Here is a 13,255-nt window from a genome sequence, read left to right as displayed (position 1 = left end):
CCTTCTCACTGCATGCCTTGTCATGTTCAGCCCCGTCTCTCTTTCCCCATGAGAGAATTCTTAAAACATATTTTTATTCTTAAAAGTATTTTAATATCTGGGCCTCTTCTATCCTGATTTCTATATGGTTTGTATTTGTTGTATTTCATTATGTAGTATTGTCTCTAGGCCACTCAGATTGAAGGAATTTCAGATTAGACAGCTCTGGTCGGGCCTCGGCCCTCTCCTGGAGGGTTAAGGACTCCCTTGCCCCCGTACCTGTTCTCATTCTGGAATCTGCATCTATTAAAAGTAAAATATTAAAAATAAACTCTAATGTATTTAATAGTATGAGTTTTTTGGTTGGAATATTGATTGGATTATTTTTGTTGTTGAGAATATTGGGTCATTCTACTGCACATTTACCAGAAATTCACTAAAATGTGAAAAGGAGGGTGAGTTTTTAGGTAATATACTTTTTCAACTGGGTAGATTCTAAGATCTGTGGGCTATTGTTTGTTCCCTTCTTACTGTGCTTAATAAGGGACAGGGGTGAGGCGTGGGCCTGCCTAGAGAGAGGATTCAGGACACTTTCCTCATCTCTCCAGGGAGGTGCTTCTCACCTTTGGTTGCTCAAAACCACCAGGAGAGCATTAACCTGGGTCTCTTCCTTGGAGACTCTAATTAAATTGATCTGAGATGTGGCTTGATTTTGTACAGTAGTCTTGGTTTAGAAAAGTTCCAAGAGAGCCCCTCCTGATAATCACTCCCAATACCACCTGAAGAAATGAACCACTGTGTTTGTTTCTTTCCTTCCAGCTTGCTCCATATTCCAGCCAGAGGTCAGAGTGTGCTGCGCTTAGAGCATCAGTGGTTAGGTCATGAGGTGGGCCAGCCTCCCAGGGTTTTTATCTCCTTAAGCACCAAGTGACCCAGGAAATAATTAGTGTGCTAAATGTTCTGGTCATTCTCAGATATAGGCTGATCTATTTTTGCAGAGATATTTCTATAAAAGTTCTAATGAGACTTTCCTCTTGTTCTCATAGTACACTTTCTCAGTGCCCTAAGATTTTTCTGGTTTTGCTTTTTGTACAATAGATTAGTATTTCAGGAAATAGTCTGTTATCTTTGTCTGGAGAAGCACTTTTTAGTCAAAACATTTTATTGACTCAGAATATGCATTATTTTCCTCTTAGTGGTAAGCATTTGTCTCATTTCATTGTGTAGTTTCCTGTTAAGAAATGTGAATATATGTGAATTCGCTTAATTTCTGACGTCACATTGTACCCCATTGGTGGGCAGTTTTAGCCAACCAGACGCTTCCTGGTATCCAAATAAGAAAGATATATAGTTCTGGAATAACAGGAAACTTCAGTATTCAACATCCTGTTTTTCTGGGTTTTATGACTTGCTGCTTCACCACAATGAAGGTTAGTAGACAATTTATGTAGATTTCTTTTTGTAAAATACCATAGTTTTAATTTCCGAGGCTAAAGAATTATAACTTTAGAGCTGAAAGACTGGTGCAGATCACCTACTCCAGCATTTTACAAGTAACATGTTCTACGTGTAAGGAAACTGAGGCCTACTGAGATTAATACTTTTAATTCTTTAAAAAAATATATAATTAGCCCATTTAAAAAGAATGTAGGTGGATATGTCAGCCTAGATAATGCTCTGATTTGACTTGGAATTCCTTTAAAAATAAGTATCAGAATAAATTAATTAAATTGTATATTATAAGATAGTTCTTAAGACTGTACTAAGGGCTTCCTCTTTTTATAGGAAGGATCTGGCTTCATGAAATAAGCTTTATTTTGTATTTCAACTATGTGAGATAGGGCATCAGTCCTTGTATACAGAATGCTTAGATGTATTCATATCTTTTAAGTCCTGTGGTTCCATTTAGTTTCCTCTTTCAGCTTTTAGAAAAAGTGAGCTGCGTTTTCAGCTCCTCTCTTGACTCAGTGATTTGATGTCTTCCTTTCTTGAAGTTTTTCCAACTTCTGAATTTATTTTGTTGTTTGTTTATGTTCAATAAATTAAAGGCAGAAGATCATTAACTGAAGATGATTTTTGAGAAAGAGCAATAATTACTCAGATTTGGAATGGCTGTTCTTAGCTGTTCATTATGTGAATGGCACTCATTGTGACATTTAGTGCAGCTAAATAAATGGTGGATGGATTGGTGCATTTATTCATTCAGCAAATAACTTGAAGTTTTCCTGTGTGCTGGCCATTTTGCTAGATCTTGGGTGTTGTAAAATCTGCTTTTGTAGACTTTATAGTAGAGGGGGCCTATACACATTAAATGTGATGTTGTCTTTGTGATGAATGTGCTGGTGGGGCCTGGTTAGGGGACCTAACTGAGTTTGGTGAAGGAAGTGAGGCTGGGGAAGTCCGATGAGTAAGAGTTAGCCAGGAAAGAGGTTGGGGCTGGGAGGCAGGAAAGGGGGGTGGTCCTGCCAGGACCCATGAGGCAGAGGAACTGACCAAATGAGGAGAGAGGAAGTCTGGGCCCTCCTGTGCTGATACTCATTCTTGGATATCTAGTCATGTTTGTTTTTGCCCCACTGAGAGAAACTTGGAAATATGTTAACACAATTTACATTTTGGTGGAACTAAATACCACATCTTTTTGTTATTTGCATCTTTGAAATATTTTCATAATTTTTCTGGCAGAGTTGTGGATTATTTGATTATTGAAAATTATTTTTGTGTGGTGTAACTTTCAGATAGTGTATGGGAATGAGCTCTGTTTATTTTAATGTGCCCCAAATAAAATCTCATTTTCCCATTGTCTCTAGGCCGCTCAGATTGAAGGAATTTCAGATTAGACAGCTCTGGTGGGGCCTCAGCCCTTGTTCCTGAGGGTCAAGGACTCCCTTGCCCTCATATCTGTTCTCATTCTGGAATCTTCATCTTTTTATCTTCCTTTCCTTTTCCTCTCATCCATTCTGATGCCTGTGTTTCTCTTTTGCTGCTGTTAGCTTTGGAATTGACTGTGACTAGGAGAGGAAATTGGTAGTATGCCTGCCATGTGGACTCTGCCTTAATCAAAAAAGAGAAGGATTGGAGTGCTGGCAGAAAAGAGAAGGATTGGAGTGCTTCCCAGGTTAGGTTGGCTCCCTAACCTGGGAAGGGCTTCCAGTCAGGGTTATGAAGGAATCTGGGGAGTTGGTCTCTGGCCCAGGTTTTAGGTATCTGTAAGGGAATTCTGTTGGACCTACCACCCCCAGACTGGAAGCTGAGCTCACTGGTCCTGATTTTTCAAGTTGTGTGTGCTGCATTTTTATGATTTCACCTGGAAGTCCTACATGTGGTTCTCTCATTTTGCAAAAACTTGGTTTATCCTGCACCCAACACAAGACTCTATTAATTTTGTTTAATTTTTCCTTTCAGACGTTTGATGCAAATGATTTGTACCAGGGGCAGAATTTTAACAAGGTCCTCAGTTCCTTAGTGACTTTAAATAAAGTAACAGCAGGTAAGATCTTTTTTTAAATTGAACTTGATGGGGTGTGAAGACAAAAGGGCAAAAGCCCTTTCTTTTCTTTTAGCAAGACAAATAAGCATTAATAAAATTAAAAAAAAACAAAACTTTTATTGCATTACATTTTTGTTGTCACTTTTGCTGGGATTTTTTTTTTTCTTTCTTATTAGAACAGAATCTTACATTTTAGGACCTCAGATGGATATCAGGTGTTTTCCTTTCTGTGGGCAGAGTAGTTACTACCTGAAAATAGAGCAGAGGAGAAATGTCTCATTCATGTGGCGACACTCATAAGCTGTCTTGGAGTTAGGATTTTTGTTAGGCTGATTAAAACTCGTATTTATTAGCAGATCTAATGATTGTTTTTGAGGTGTGATCATGACAATTGAGTAGCCAATGAATTGGCCTCTAAAGTAAATACCTACCTGGTAAGGTTTCCAGAGGGCTATGAGGGTACGTACTCAGGGTACTCGGTTCACAGTGTTTGAACCCCAGTCATATCTCATGGAGAGGGTGAGTGGAGGTGGGGACACAGTATACTCCTCTGGCTCTCCGACCAAAGTGAAGACAAGAAGAGATTCTGTGCAAATTCCTTATGGGCTATATCTGTCCCACGAGCTCCGAGAAGTTCTATCTTGTGGATCTAAAAGAAGGATTTAGTGGCTCTTTTGTTTTAAGGTCATTTTTATTTTTTCTTCTTACAGACTTTAGGTACAGATTTCTGGGAGAAAGTTAGACTTTGATATGTCTCTTTTGATCAGAGAGACCTCTTAAGTTTATTTTGTCATGGTTTCTTCCCATTTTTGTCCTTGCCCTTCAGATGGAGTGTACTCACTTCATTGTGTCCGGGAGGAACTGAGTCAGAACACTTTGGGCTGTCATCCTGGGTTGGAGACCCTCTGCACTCAGGAACTGTCCCTGGTGCCCCTCACAGCACTTGTTTGCTGGTATGGCTGTTTAGGGGCTGCCTGAGCTGCAAGAATAACTGAAAGTTTGGGTTTTTCTCTGACATCTTCAGACTTTTCGTTGTTGACAACTAACTCAAATTTTATAAGACACTATGTAAGCCAAGCATGCAAACTTAAAGGATAACACAGGCCAAATAAACAAGGTTTAAATTTATGTGGGCTACAAAAAAACAAAAGCTTCAATTTTCATGTGAACGTAGGTTTATTTCAATAGAGACATAAATACAAAGGGCTGAAATAAATGAGTAATAGTTAACATAAAATAATAGGATATTTTAATAAAAATTAATATTTTTTCTTGAACATTAACTTGACTGAATAACTGCACAAATTAAGCATAATGCAAATAAACTTATTTTTCTTATTCTCCGAAAGCGAAATATTTTCTGCTGCATACACCAAACAAGTCAGTCCAAGAAAAATGACATAGCAATCGCCTGCTAAAATATTTGCCACTAATATTAGTGTGCCTGCATGTAAGGCGCCTAAGGGAAATGAATGAATATGATTATAGTAATCAGTTATTAATGAATGTAGTGTTTGTTATTAATAATTATGTATTACAGGATATTGTAAAAGTTAAGAAATTTTTATTAAAACGTTTCTTATATACTGTTATATTGACTGGGCTGCAAAAATACTTGTTGTGGGCCACAAGTTTGACATGTTTGATGTAAGCCAATCCAAGCATCTGCCAGGAAAATAGACCTGGAGATCATCGGTTTAACGACATTTTTACAGAAGGTTCCCATGTAGCTTTAAGAAATTGCTAGGCATGTGCATCTCAGAACAGTGATTTCTTAGAAAACTATTCATGGCTTCCTTTTTAAAAAATCATATTCAAAGAAGTGGTTTGCTAACATTTACTTATTGGTTGGCTGTGTGGAGTGTCTAATCATGAAGAGAGAGAACTAAGTACTTTACTAGTAATAGCTGTTTACTTTTGTTACTGTTAATCCTCGCCCGAGGATATTTTGCATTAATTTTTATGGAGAGTGGAAGAGAGATGGAAAGACAGAGAAATATCTATGTGAGAGAAGCATATCAATTGATTGCCTCCTTTATGAGCCTTGACCAGTTAGGGGTTGGGCCAGGGAGGAGCCTGCAACCCAGGTATGTGCCCTTGATTGGAATTGAATCTGGGACACTTTGGTCCACAGGCCGAAGCTCTGTCTACTGAGCCAAACCGGCCAGGGCCACAGCTGTTTCCTTTGATCCTTTCACCAACTTGGTGGGGTGAATAAAGCTTGGGCTGCCTTCATTTTGAGGAAATAATCTCAGAAGGTTCTCTAGCTGGAAATTACAAGTGGATTTTCTGTTGGTTTTAAGTAAGTCTTTTCCTTTTGTTTTTCAATAATTCCTGCTGCTTCTGTAGACGGTGATCCTGGAGAAGTGGGCATGTGGTGTGACATATTGGGAATGAGTATGGGGTGGTGCTCTGCAAAATAGTTGAATTTGTAAGAGTATTTTTTCCCCCTCCAGATGAAGTGAAAGTATTAAAAATAGGTTACAGAACATTTCACAAGTCTGAAAATTATGCTAGCGAAGAGCTAATAAATAGTTATCTCCAATTAATTTCTGGAAAGGTGATTTGGCAATGAGGGCAAGTCTGTGGCAGACAGAAGCTGTGCTTTGTGTACTGCATAAATGGCCTGCTTTGTTGTGGTCTGCAGTGTGTCCCTCAGGGGCTGCCCCAGTTTAGAGTCTGGTGTGCACTGAGGGTGCATGGCGTCAGGCGTCTCAGCTCACTCTTTTCTCCGTTCACGACCTTTTCAGACATTGGACTGGGAAGTGACTCTGTGTGTGCCCGGCCCTCATCTCATCGGATAAAGTCTTTTGACTCCCTGGGATCCCAGCCTTCCCACAGTCGGACTTCAAAATTATTCCAGGGCCAGTATCGAAGCTTGGTAAGTTTGAGGGAGGTGGTTATTGAAATTGGAATTTGTGGGGAAGTGAGTATGTCAGTAGGTGTATCTGGAGCAATGCACATGCTTCCATTGACAAGAGTTGCAGAGTGAGGGGTGGTTTGACTCCCCACCCCCAATGTTATTTTACTTGGGTTTGGCATTTGCTCATCACCAAATTATCCAGATATAATGCTTAATGACTGCTTTTGAGAAACTTTAGTTATTTTCGGTGTTACATCTTAAGATGCATAATCAGTTTATCTAGAGAGATGTGTGCTTTAAAATACTTCTCTGGTCACTTGCATAGTATTTTCTCATCTGCTATGCACAAATATACAGAACTGTAGGAATAAGAAATATATATTTGTAAAATACTTAGTTTCATGAAGAACCAATGGCTGCAAGCTAAAAAGACTTGAGAGTGGTTTTTCTCTTAATAAATGCATGGATTAGAGTGCTTTAATTGAGTCAGGATGCAGTATACGAAGGAGGAACTCCTTTGTTTTCTAAAAATAAATTTTTATTGATTTCAGAGAGGAAGGGAGAGGGAGAGAAAGATAGGAACATCAGTGATGAGAGAGCATCATCGATAGGCTGCCTCCTGCAAGCCCCCCACTGGGAATCAAGTCCACAGCCTGGCATGTGCCCTGAACGGGAATCCAACCCGGACCTCCTGGTTCATAGGCTGATGCTCAGCCACTGAACCGTGTGGGCCAGGTGGAGGACTCCTTTGTAATGAGAGGTACTGAGATGGGAGGAAAACTTAGACCAACAGTCATCTTGGAAAGTGAAGAAAAATCCATTTATAAATTGTCAGAGTACGGGCTCTTAGCAAAGAATACAGGATTAACGGTGAAATTGTTATTGAGAAACGGGAAAAATTAAATGTAATACTGAATAGAGAAAATGTGTAAAGAGGCCATCACATCAGCTGAGCAGAATGAGGCTGCTCCCTGTTGTCATTGTGAAAAAATACTGAGCCCTCTTTTGAGCTAATAGATGATTGGCATTTAGTTTGATTAGTGACCTTGCTTTCATACAACATTTTAGTAAATTTTTTTATGTTAGAAACATAAATGATCTTGTAACCAGAGTCTGAAGAGAGGCCAATTCTTGTAGAGTTTTTAGGGGACCGTATCTTTCTATTTACTTCAACAGAGAAAGAAATATTGTTGAACTGGTGATCAAAAAAAAAATAAAAATAGAGCTATAGTTTATAGAGGGAAAGAAATCTGAGTTTAGTACACGAAGTCATGTTAGAAACTGAAAGCCAAAGAAGGAACATAGTTTTTACATGTTCCTGCACTTCTGAACTCAAGCTAACTCTGATTGCTATTTATCTTTGTTTTTCTTCTTAGAGAAGTCCTGTTATCCTGTTTCTGATTTTGTGTCCAATACAGCATGCTTTAAGTTATTTTTCTGTGCCAGACATTGTTCTAGGTGCTTTACTTGGACTCAAATAACCCTTACAGTGAACCCATGAAGTTAAGAGTGTAATGGTAATCGAAACCAATTTGACACAGTGGTTAGAGCGTTGGTGTGCGGACTGAAATGTCCCATCCCAGGTTTGATTCCGGTCAAGGACATGTACATTGGTTGCGGGCACATCCCTGGTGGGGGTGTGTGCAAGAGGCAGCTGGTCGATGTTTCTCTCATCGATGTTTCTAGCTCTCTATCCCTCTCCTTTCCTCTCTGTAAAAAATCAATAAAATATATTTTTTTAAAAAGTGTTTAATGGTAGAGGAATTTTGTAGTGTTGGAAGCACTATAATGTTAAATTAAGAAAAAAACAAACAAACACAAACCACTTGAAAAATATTTTAAATTAGCTTTACTTAAATACATGAACAAAAGGTAAGAGAGATCAGCAAACTCTAGGTGAAGAAATATTTACTGTCTCACACATTTAACCTTGGCAATTTTCATATTTTTTTGTTTTTGAGTAAATTAAAAATAGATTGCAAATTTATAATTTGAAGTAAAATAAAGTTAAATGTAGAGTTGGTAGTGAATGTTACTGAGATCACAGCAAGTATAGGATTAATTTTTCATTAGCTAAAGAAATTTTTTTAAGTTACTGCAGAAGTTAAAAGACCTCAGTCATCTCACCTGCTTTTGTGTCTATGATTGGTAGATACACTTATTTGAAATGAACATGGTAAGATTTCTCTTACCATGCTGGGTCAGGATAATTATTTGTCCTTAGATTTTTTTTGTGTGTTATTAATAGTAATTTTCTTACATTAAAAATAATTTCTAATGAAACAAGATTGGTAAAATTTTTATTTAAAGCTGGGTGATGGTAACCTGGAAGTATATCTATCATTTTCTACATTTGTGTTAGAAATTTCCCATAATAAAAAAGTTAAGCTAAAAAAGCAACTTGTAGTTTCTTGAACATTATGTGACTTCATTAAAATAAAGCTTAGCTTTGAAATTGTGTAAGGCACTACCATTCCAAAAGCAAGGATCAGTATCTTCAAGGTGCTGCAGTAATTGCTTACATCTCTATTTAAGAATGTCTAGCCTAATTACCACCTCAGTGCTAGTTGTCTGCATAATGTTGCTTCAGTGTCTATGAACTCATCATCTATTTGTTCTAGGACAGATTTCCTGCCTTGTGATGAAGGCAGATTTGAAAAGTTCTAGTGTTTTGTTATTGAGTTCACAAAATGTTTTTCCAAGGCATGCAAGACAGTAAAATCTATTACACAGGTACTTAAAAAAATATTTTTAGTTCCTCTCTACCATAAACTTAGAAAATATTATGCTTCTCTAACGTGCCATATTTAATCAATTTTATGACCTTTTTATTAAAAAAGAATTTAATGTGTCTGAAAGTAGCATGTGTCTTACAGTTGTTGTCATAATTGATAGTATTTGGTGGAATATAGAAACCACAGAATATTGTCTAATTTCTGGTATTTTATATTTGACTAGGGGCCCAGTGCACGAATTTGTGCACCTTGAAAGGAACTGTGGGCTGCAAGGCTGTGGTAGGCACAGGGGCGCGTCTCAGTTCATCCTCTGTGCCCCTGCCCAGCCCCTCCCACTGTGTCCCCTGGCCCCCTGTCTGCTGGCAGCCCCCCTCCTGCTGGCCCTGCTTGCATCCGCTGATTGCATTGCACGGAGCGATTGGGGCCGGTGCCAGCAGCAGGTGCAAGCAGTGGCTGCTGCTCTGATTGTCCCTCAGGATCAGGGTGACATAGAGAAGCTCTCAGGGGCGATCAGGACCAGTAGCTGCGCTTGCACCCACTAATGGTGCAGAGTGATTGAGACCGGCACCAGGCATCAGGCACCGGCAGTGGGTGCATACCAGCAGTGGGTGCAAACCAGCAGTGGGTGCAAACCAGCAGTGGGTACAAACCAGCAGTGGGTGCAAGTGGGGCTGGCGCTGGCAGGAGCAAAGAATTTTCAGTAACCAACAGAAGTTTGCCCTGATGACAGCAACCGGCACTCTGCCTTAGTCTGGTGCCCCTGCTCACCTCTACCATCCCGCTGCGGCCAATGCCTGCCATATTCCGCACACACCCCCTGGTGGTCAGCGCATGTCATAGCGACTGGTTGTTCAATTTTGTTTGGTTGTTCAGGTTGTTCCTCCGTTAGGTCTGTTTGCATATTAGCCTTTTATTGTATAGGATGAAATACTATATGAGAAAACTGAAGCTTAGAGAAATTAAGATAAGTATTTACCAAGATCACAGGACTGGTAGATAGTTACCATTGGAGTAGAAATTGGGTCTTTTACTCCTCAACAATCTTTTCTTCTATAAATGAGATTATAGGTACTTTCAGGGAGTGGAGAAGAGGGAGGAGTTTGTGTGAAGGCAGCACACCAGGATATCCTGGTTCTGGATTATTAGGATAATTACAAAACATTGGATAAAACAAAGTACTTAAGTTCAGATGTGAGATACTGATGGTGGTGCTTTGAATATAGGAATCAGAAATAGGCCATTAAGAATGCATGTGGTGGGTATAGATTACTGTTTCCAGAGGAGGGAGGTACCTTAGGGTGTGCCCTACCTGGTGGTGAAGGTTACCTTTTCCCTTTTCATTTTCCTTCCATCATTAACTTATATTGACATGTAACATACATATACATATACATATACATATACACATATAGGTATACATACATATCTATCTATATAAAACTGTGCTTATCCTAAGCAGACTGCTGTATAAATTTGTACAAGTTGAACATTTCCAATGTGTAAGCACCCAGACCAAGAGACAAATTGGCCTGCCTTTGTTGTGTCTGCTTTTCCTAAGGGCATCTGCTATTCTGATTTTTTTTAAAAATATTTTAACACAGGGTAAATACTCCTAGTGAATTTCAACATATGTTAAAGCCTTCTCTCTCTTTTCACTAGGAAGAGAGGGAGTTGACATTTTTTTTGTGTTGACTTTTTTTTCTTTTCTGATTTCTAATAGTAAAGATGAGTTTAACTGTTTTGTGTTTTACATAAATGGAATTCCACAGCATATACTTATTTTATAACTGGCCTCTTCTGCTCAGCTTATGTTTTAGACTGTTGTGGTGTGTCATGTTGAGCTCAGATAGATGACAAGGTATAGTTTCAGGAGAACTTTTTTAAAAAGGGAAGGAAAAAATTCCAAAGCAATAGGTAGTGAATTAAATACATTCTTTCCAGATTTCTGTGACACTAGTGACAGTGACTAGAGCACTCTTGACTCAGCTGTTGTGATGTTAGGCTGAAATTGTTATGTAGAGAGTCCTTGGAGTACAGCTCTTTGTAGTGCACCGTCCTTTCAGCCTATCTTCGGCATCTTCCCCTCTAATCTTCATTCTTTAGAGCAACATTGTAAAAATCTGTATATACTTCTCTGTAGTAGGTGCTGGTTGGATTCATGGAGTCTAAAATTCTAAATGGATCCAGCTTGGCTGCTTGTACTCTGTGCCTTTTCTTTTTTTCTTTAAAAAAAAAAAAGTATTTTATTGATTTTTTTATAGAGAGGAAGGGAGAGAGATAGAGTTAGAAACATCGATGAGAGAGAGTGATCGATCAGCTGCCTCTTGCATACCCCCTACTGGGGATATGCCCGCAACCAAGGTACATGTCCTTGACTGGAATCGAACCCGGGACCCTTCAGTCCCCAAGCCGACGCTCTATTCATTGAGCCAAACCGGTTTCAGCAACTCTGTGCCTTTTCACCTTCTCTTTCAGACATCTGTTTTTTCCATAGTGGAGTGTGTTTCTGAAGCAGAGAAGGTATCAGTGGTGCTTGCTTAACTTGTCCCTTGAGTGTAGAGAATTCATAAGTGTTGGGAGAATGTAATTTACCTCATTTATAAGGACCTGAGAAGATGTCACCACTCCTCAATTTGGGTCAGGCCAAACTTGTGTGCAGAGCGGGCCTCCGTACTGGTTGCTGAGCTGAGGTGGATGGGATGAGTAGTGGGGTTACCCAGGGGCAGTTTGACCTCCTTAGGGGCCTGCTCTGCAGGTTTGTTTGTTGTGTTGTATTCTGTTGTGGGACTTGATCACCAGGATTGGCTGCTGTGCTTTTACCGAAAGCCAGGTTAAGTCACAAATAGGAGAATAATGAAGATTATTAGACAACAACTGATGAGTGAGGACAATAGTTTGCAGAAAGAGAGAATCTGATACAGCATCATAAGCCCGATAATGTTTCACTGATTCAGAACAAGGAAAATTGAACCAGGAAAATGTGCCATTTTTTAAAATGAGAGCTTCACATGGACAAGCGAGCTTTATCCCACTTTTCACATTCAAGTGTGCCAGCAAGCATTATGCTTGAGTTGACAGTGTTGGCCAGAGCTTTTGTTGCCAAATGTCAAAGGCATATTTGTTCATTAAATATTCTAAGTATTAAATATTAAGTATGCATTAAATGTTCAAATAATACTTAATGTATTATTTGAATTATTAAATATTTATAAATAGAATAGTTACTGTTACATATTATGTGTAATAGTTAATATGTAATATAACATATACCTATTCATAACATAATATTTATAGTATACTAGAGGCCTGGTGCACAAATTCGTGCATGGGTGGGGTCAGGCTGGCCTGCCCAGGATTGATCAGGGGTGGGCTTGGCTGGGGAGAGGGGCCACGAGTGGTTTCCTGGCCGGCCCCTGCCCCTGGTCAAATTCCCAGTGGAACTCTTGGTCCAGGGGACAATTTGCATATTAACCTTTAATTATATAGGACTAGAGGCCAAGTGCATGAAAATTCGTGCACTCGGCGGGTGGGGGAGTCCCCTCAGCCTGGCCTGTGCCCTCTCGCAGTCAGGGGATGTCCGACTGATGACTTAGGCCCGCTCCCTCTGTGGGAGGCGACAGGTGGGCCAATCAGAGGAGGTGCCCCCTGATTACCATCCCCTCCCTCTGCCTGCTGGCTTGTGTCTTGGCTGCCTGGTGCTGCCTGCTCCTGATCTCACCCCCCCACTGACCTGTTGTTCTGCCATTCTGTGATTTGCATATTATGCTTTTATTATAAGGAAAATAGTTAAAATTTAAATAGATAAATAATAAATAAATATTTTAGGAATTCTTTCAGCTCCTCTTCTTGAAGATTTGCCTTAACACTGTGTTTATGCTTTATCTTTTGTATCTTTTTGTTTAGTGATACATGTACCTAAACAGGCAATTAATTCTCCAAGATTTGGTATTAGGAAAAAAATCAGTAGAGCCAACAACTTTCCATTTTTCCCCTTGATTCTTTATGTATTTGCCTATGTGTCTCTAAATAAAATATCTATATTAAGCTTACTTTTTTTTTAATTGGAAGAGTTATCAATGTGTATTTCCCACAGTGTAAGAGGGGATTGGGGCTCTTCTGTTGCCTCTGAGCTCCTTTCCTGCATAAATTCTTCCCAGTTCTTCTTCCTCATGAGTTGGCGTCTGTTAGGTC

The 13,255-nt window shown here is 39.3% G+C and overlaps 1 protein-coding gene across 7 annotated transcripts in view; it reads left to right on the top strand.

The window, feature by feature from the left end:
* ARHGEF7 (Rho guanine nucleotide exchange factor 7) overlaps nt 1-13,255 on the top strand; it is a 132,766-nt gene that overhangs the window by 57,601 nt on the left and 61,910 nt on the right. For all 7 annotated transcript variants that reach the window (XR_014794688.1, XR_014794689.1, XR_014794690.1 and 4 more), the window contains exons 3-4: nt 3,382-3,466; nt 6,217-6,347. Coding sequence is in view for 2 of the 7 variants with exons in the window: in XM_084879818.1 (XP_084735944.1) it covers nt 3,382-3,466; nt 6,217-6,347 (216 nt within the window). In the remaining 5 variants the exon portion in view is untranslated. The remainder of the gene's footprint in view (nt 1-3,381; nt 3,467-6,216; nt 6,348-13,255) is intronic.

Source organism: Pipistrellus hanaki (genome assembly GCF_964339955.1).
Source record: "Pipistrellus hanaki genome assembly, chromosome: 3".
Lineage (NCBI taxonomy): Eukaryota > Metazoa > Chordata > Mammalia > Chiroptera > Vespertilionidae > Pipistrellus > Pipistrellus hanaki.
The sequence above is the reverse complement of the archived record's forward strand: the minus strand, read 5'-3'. Positions and strand labels throughout refer to the sequence as shown.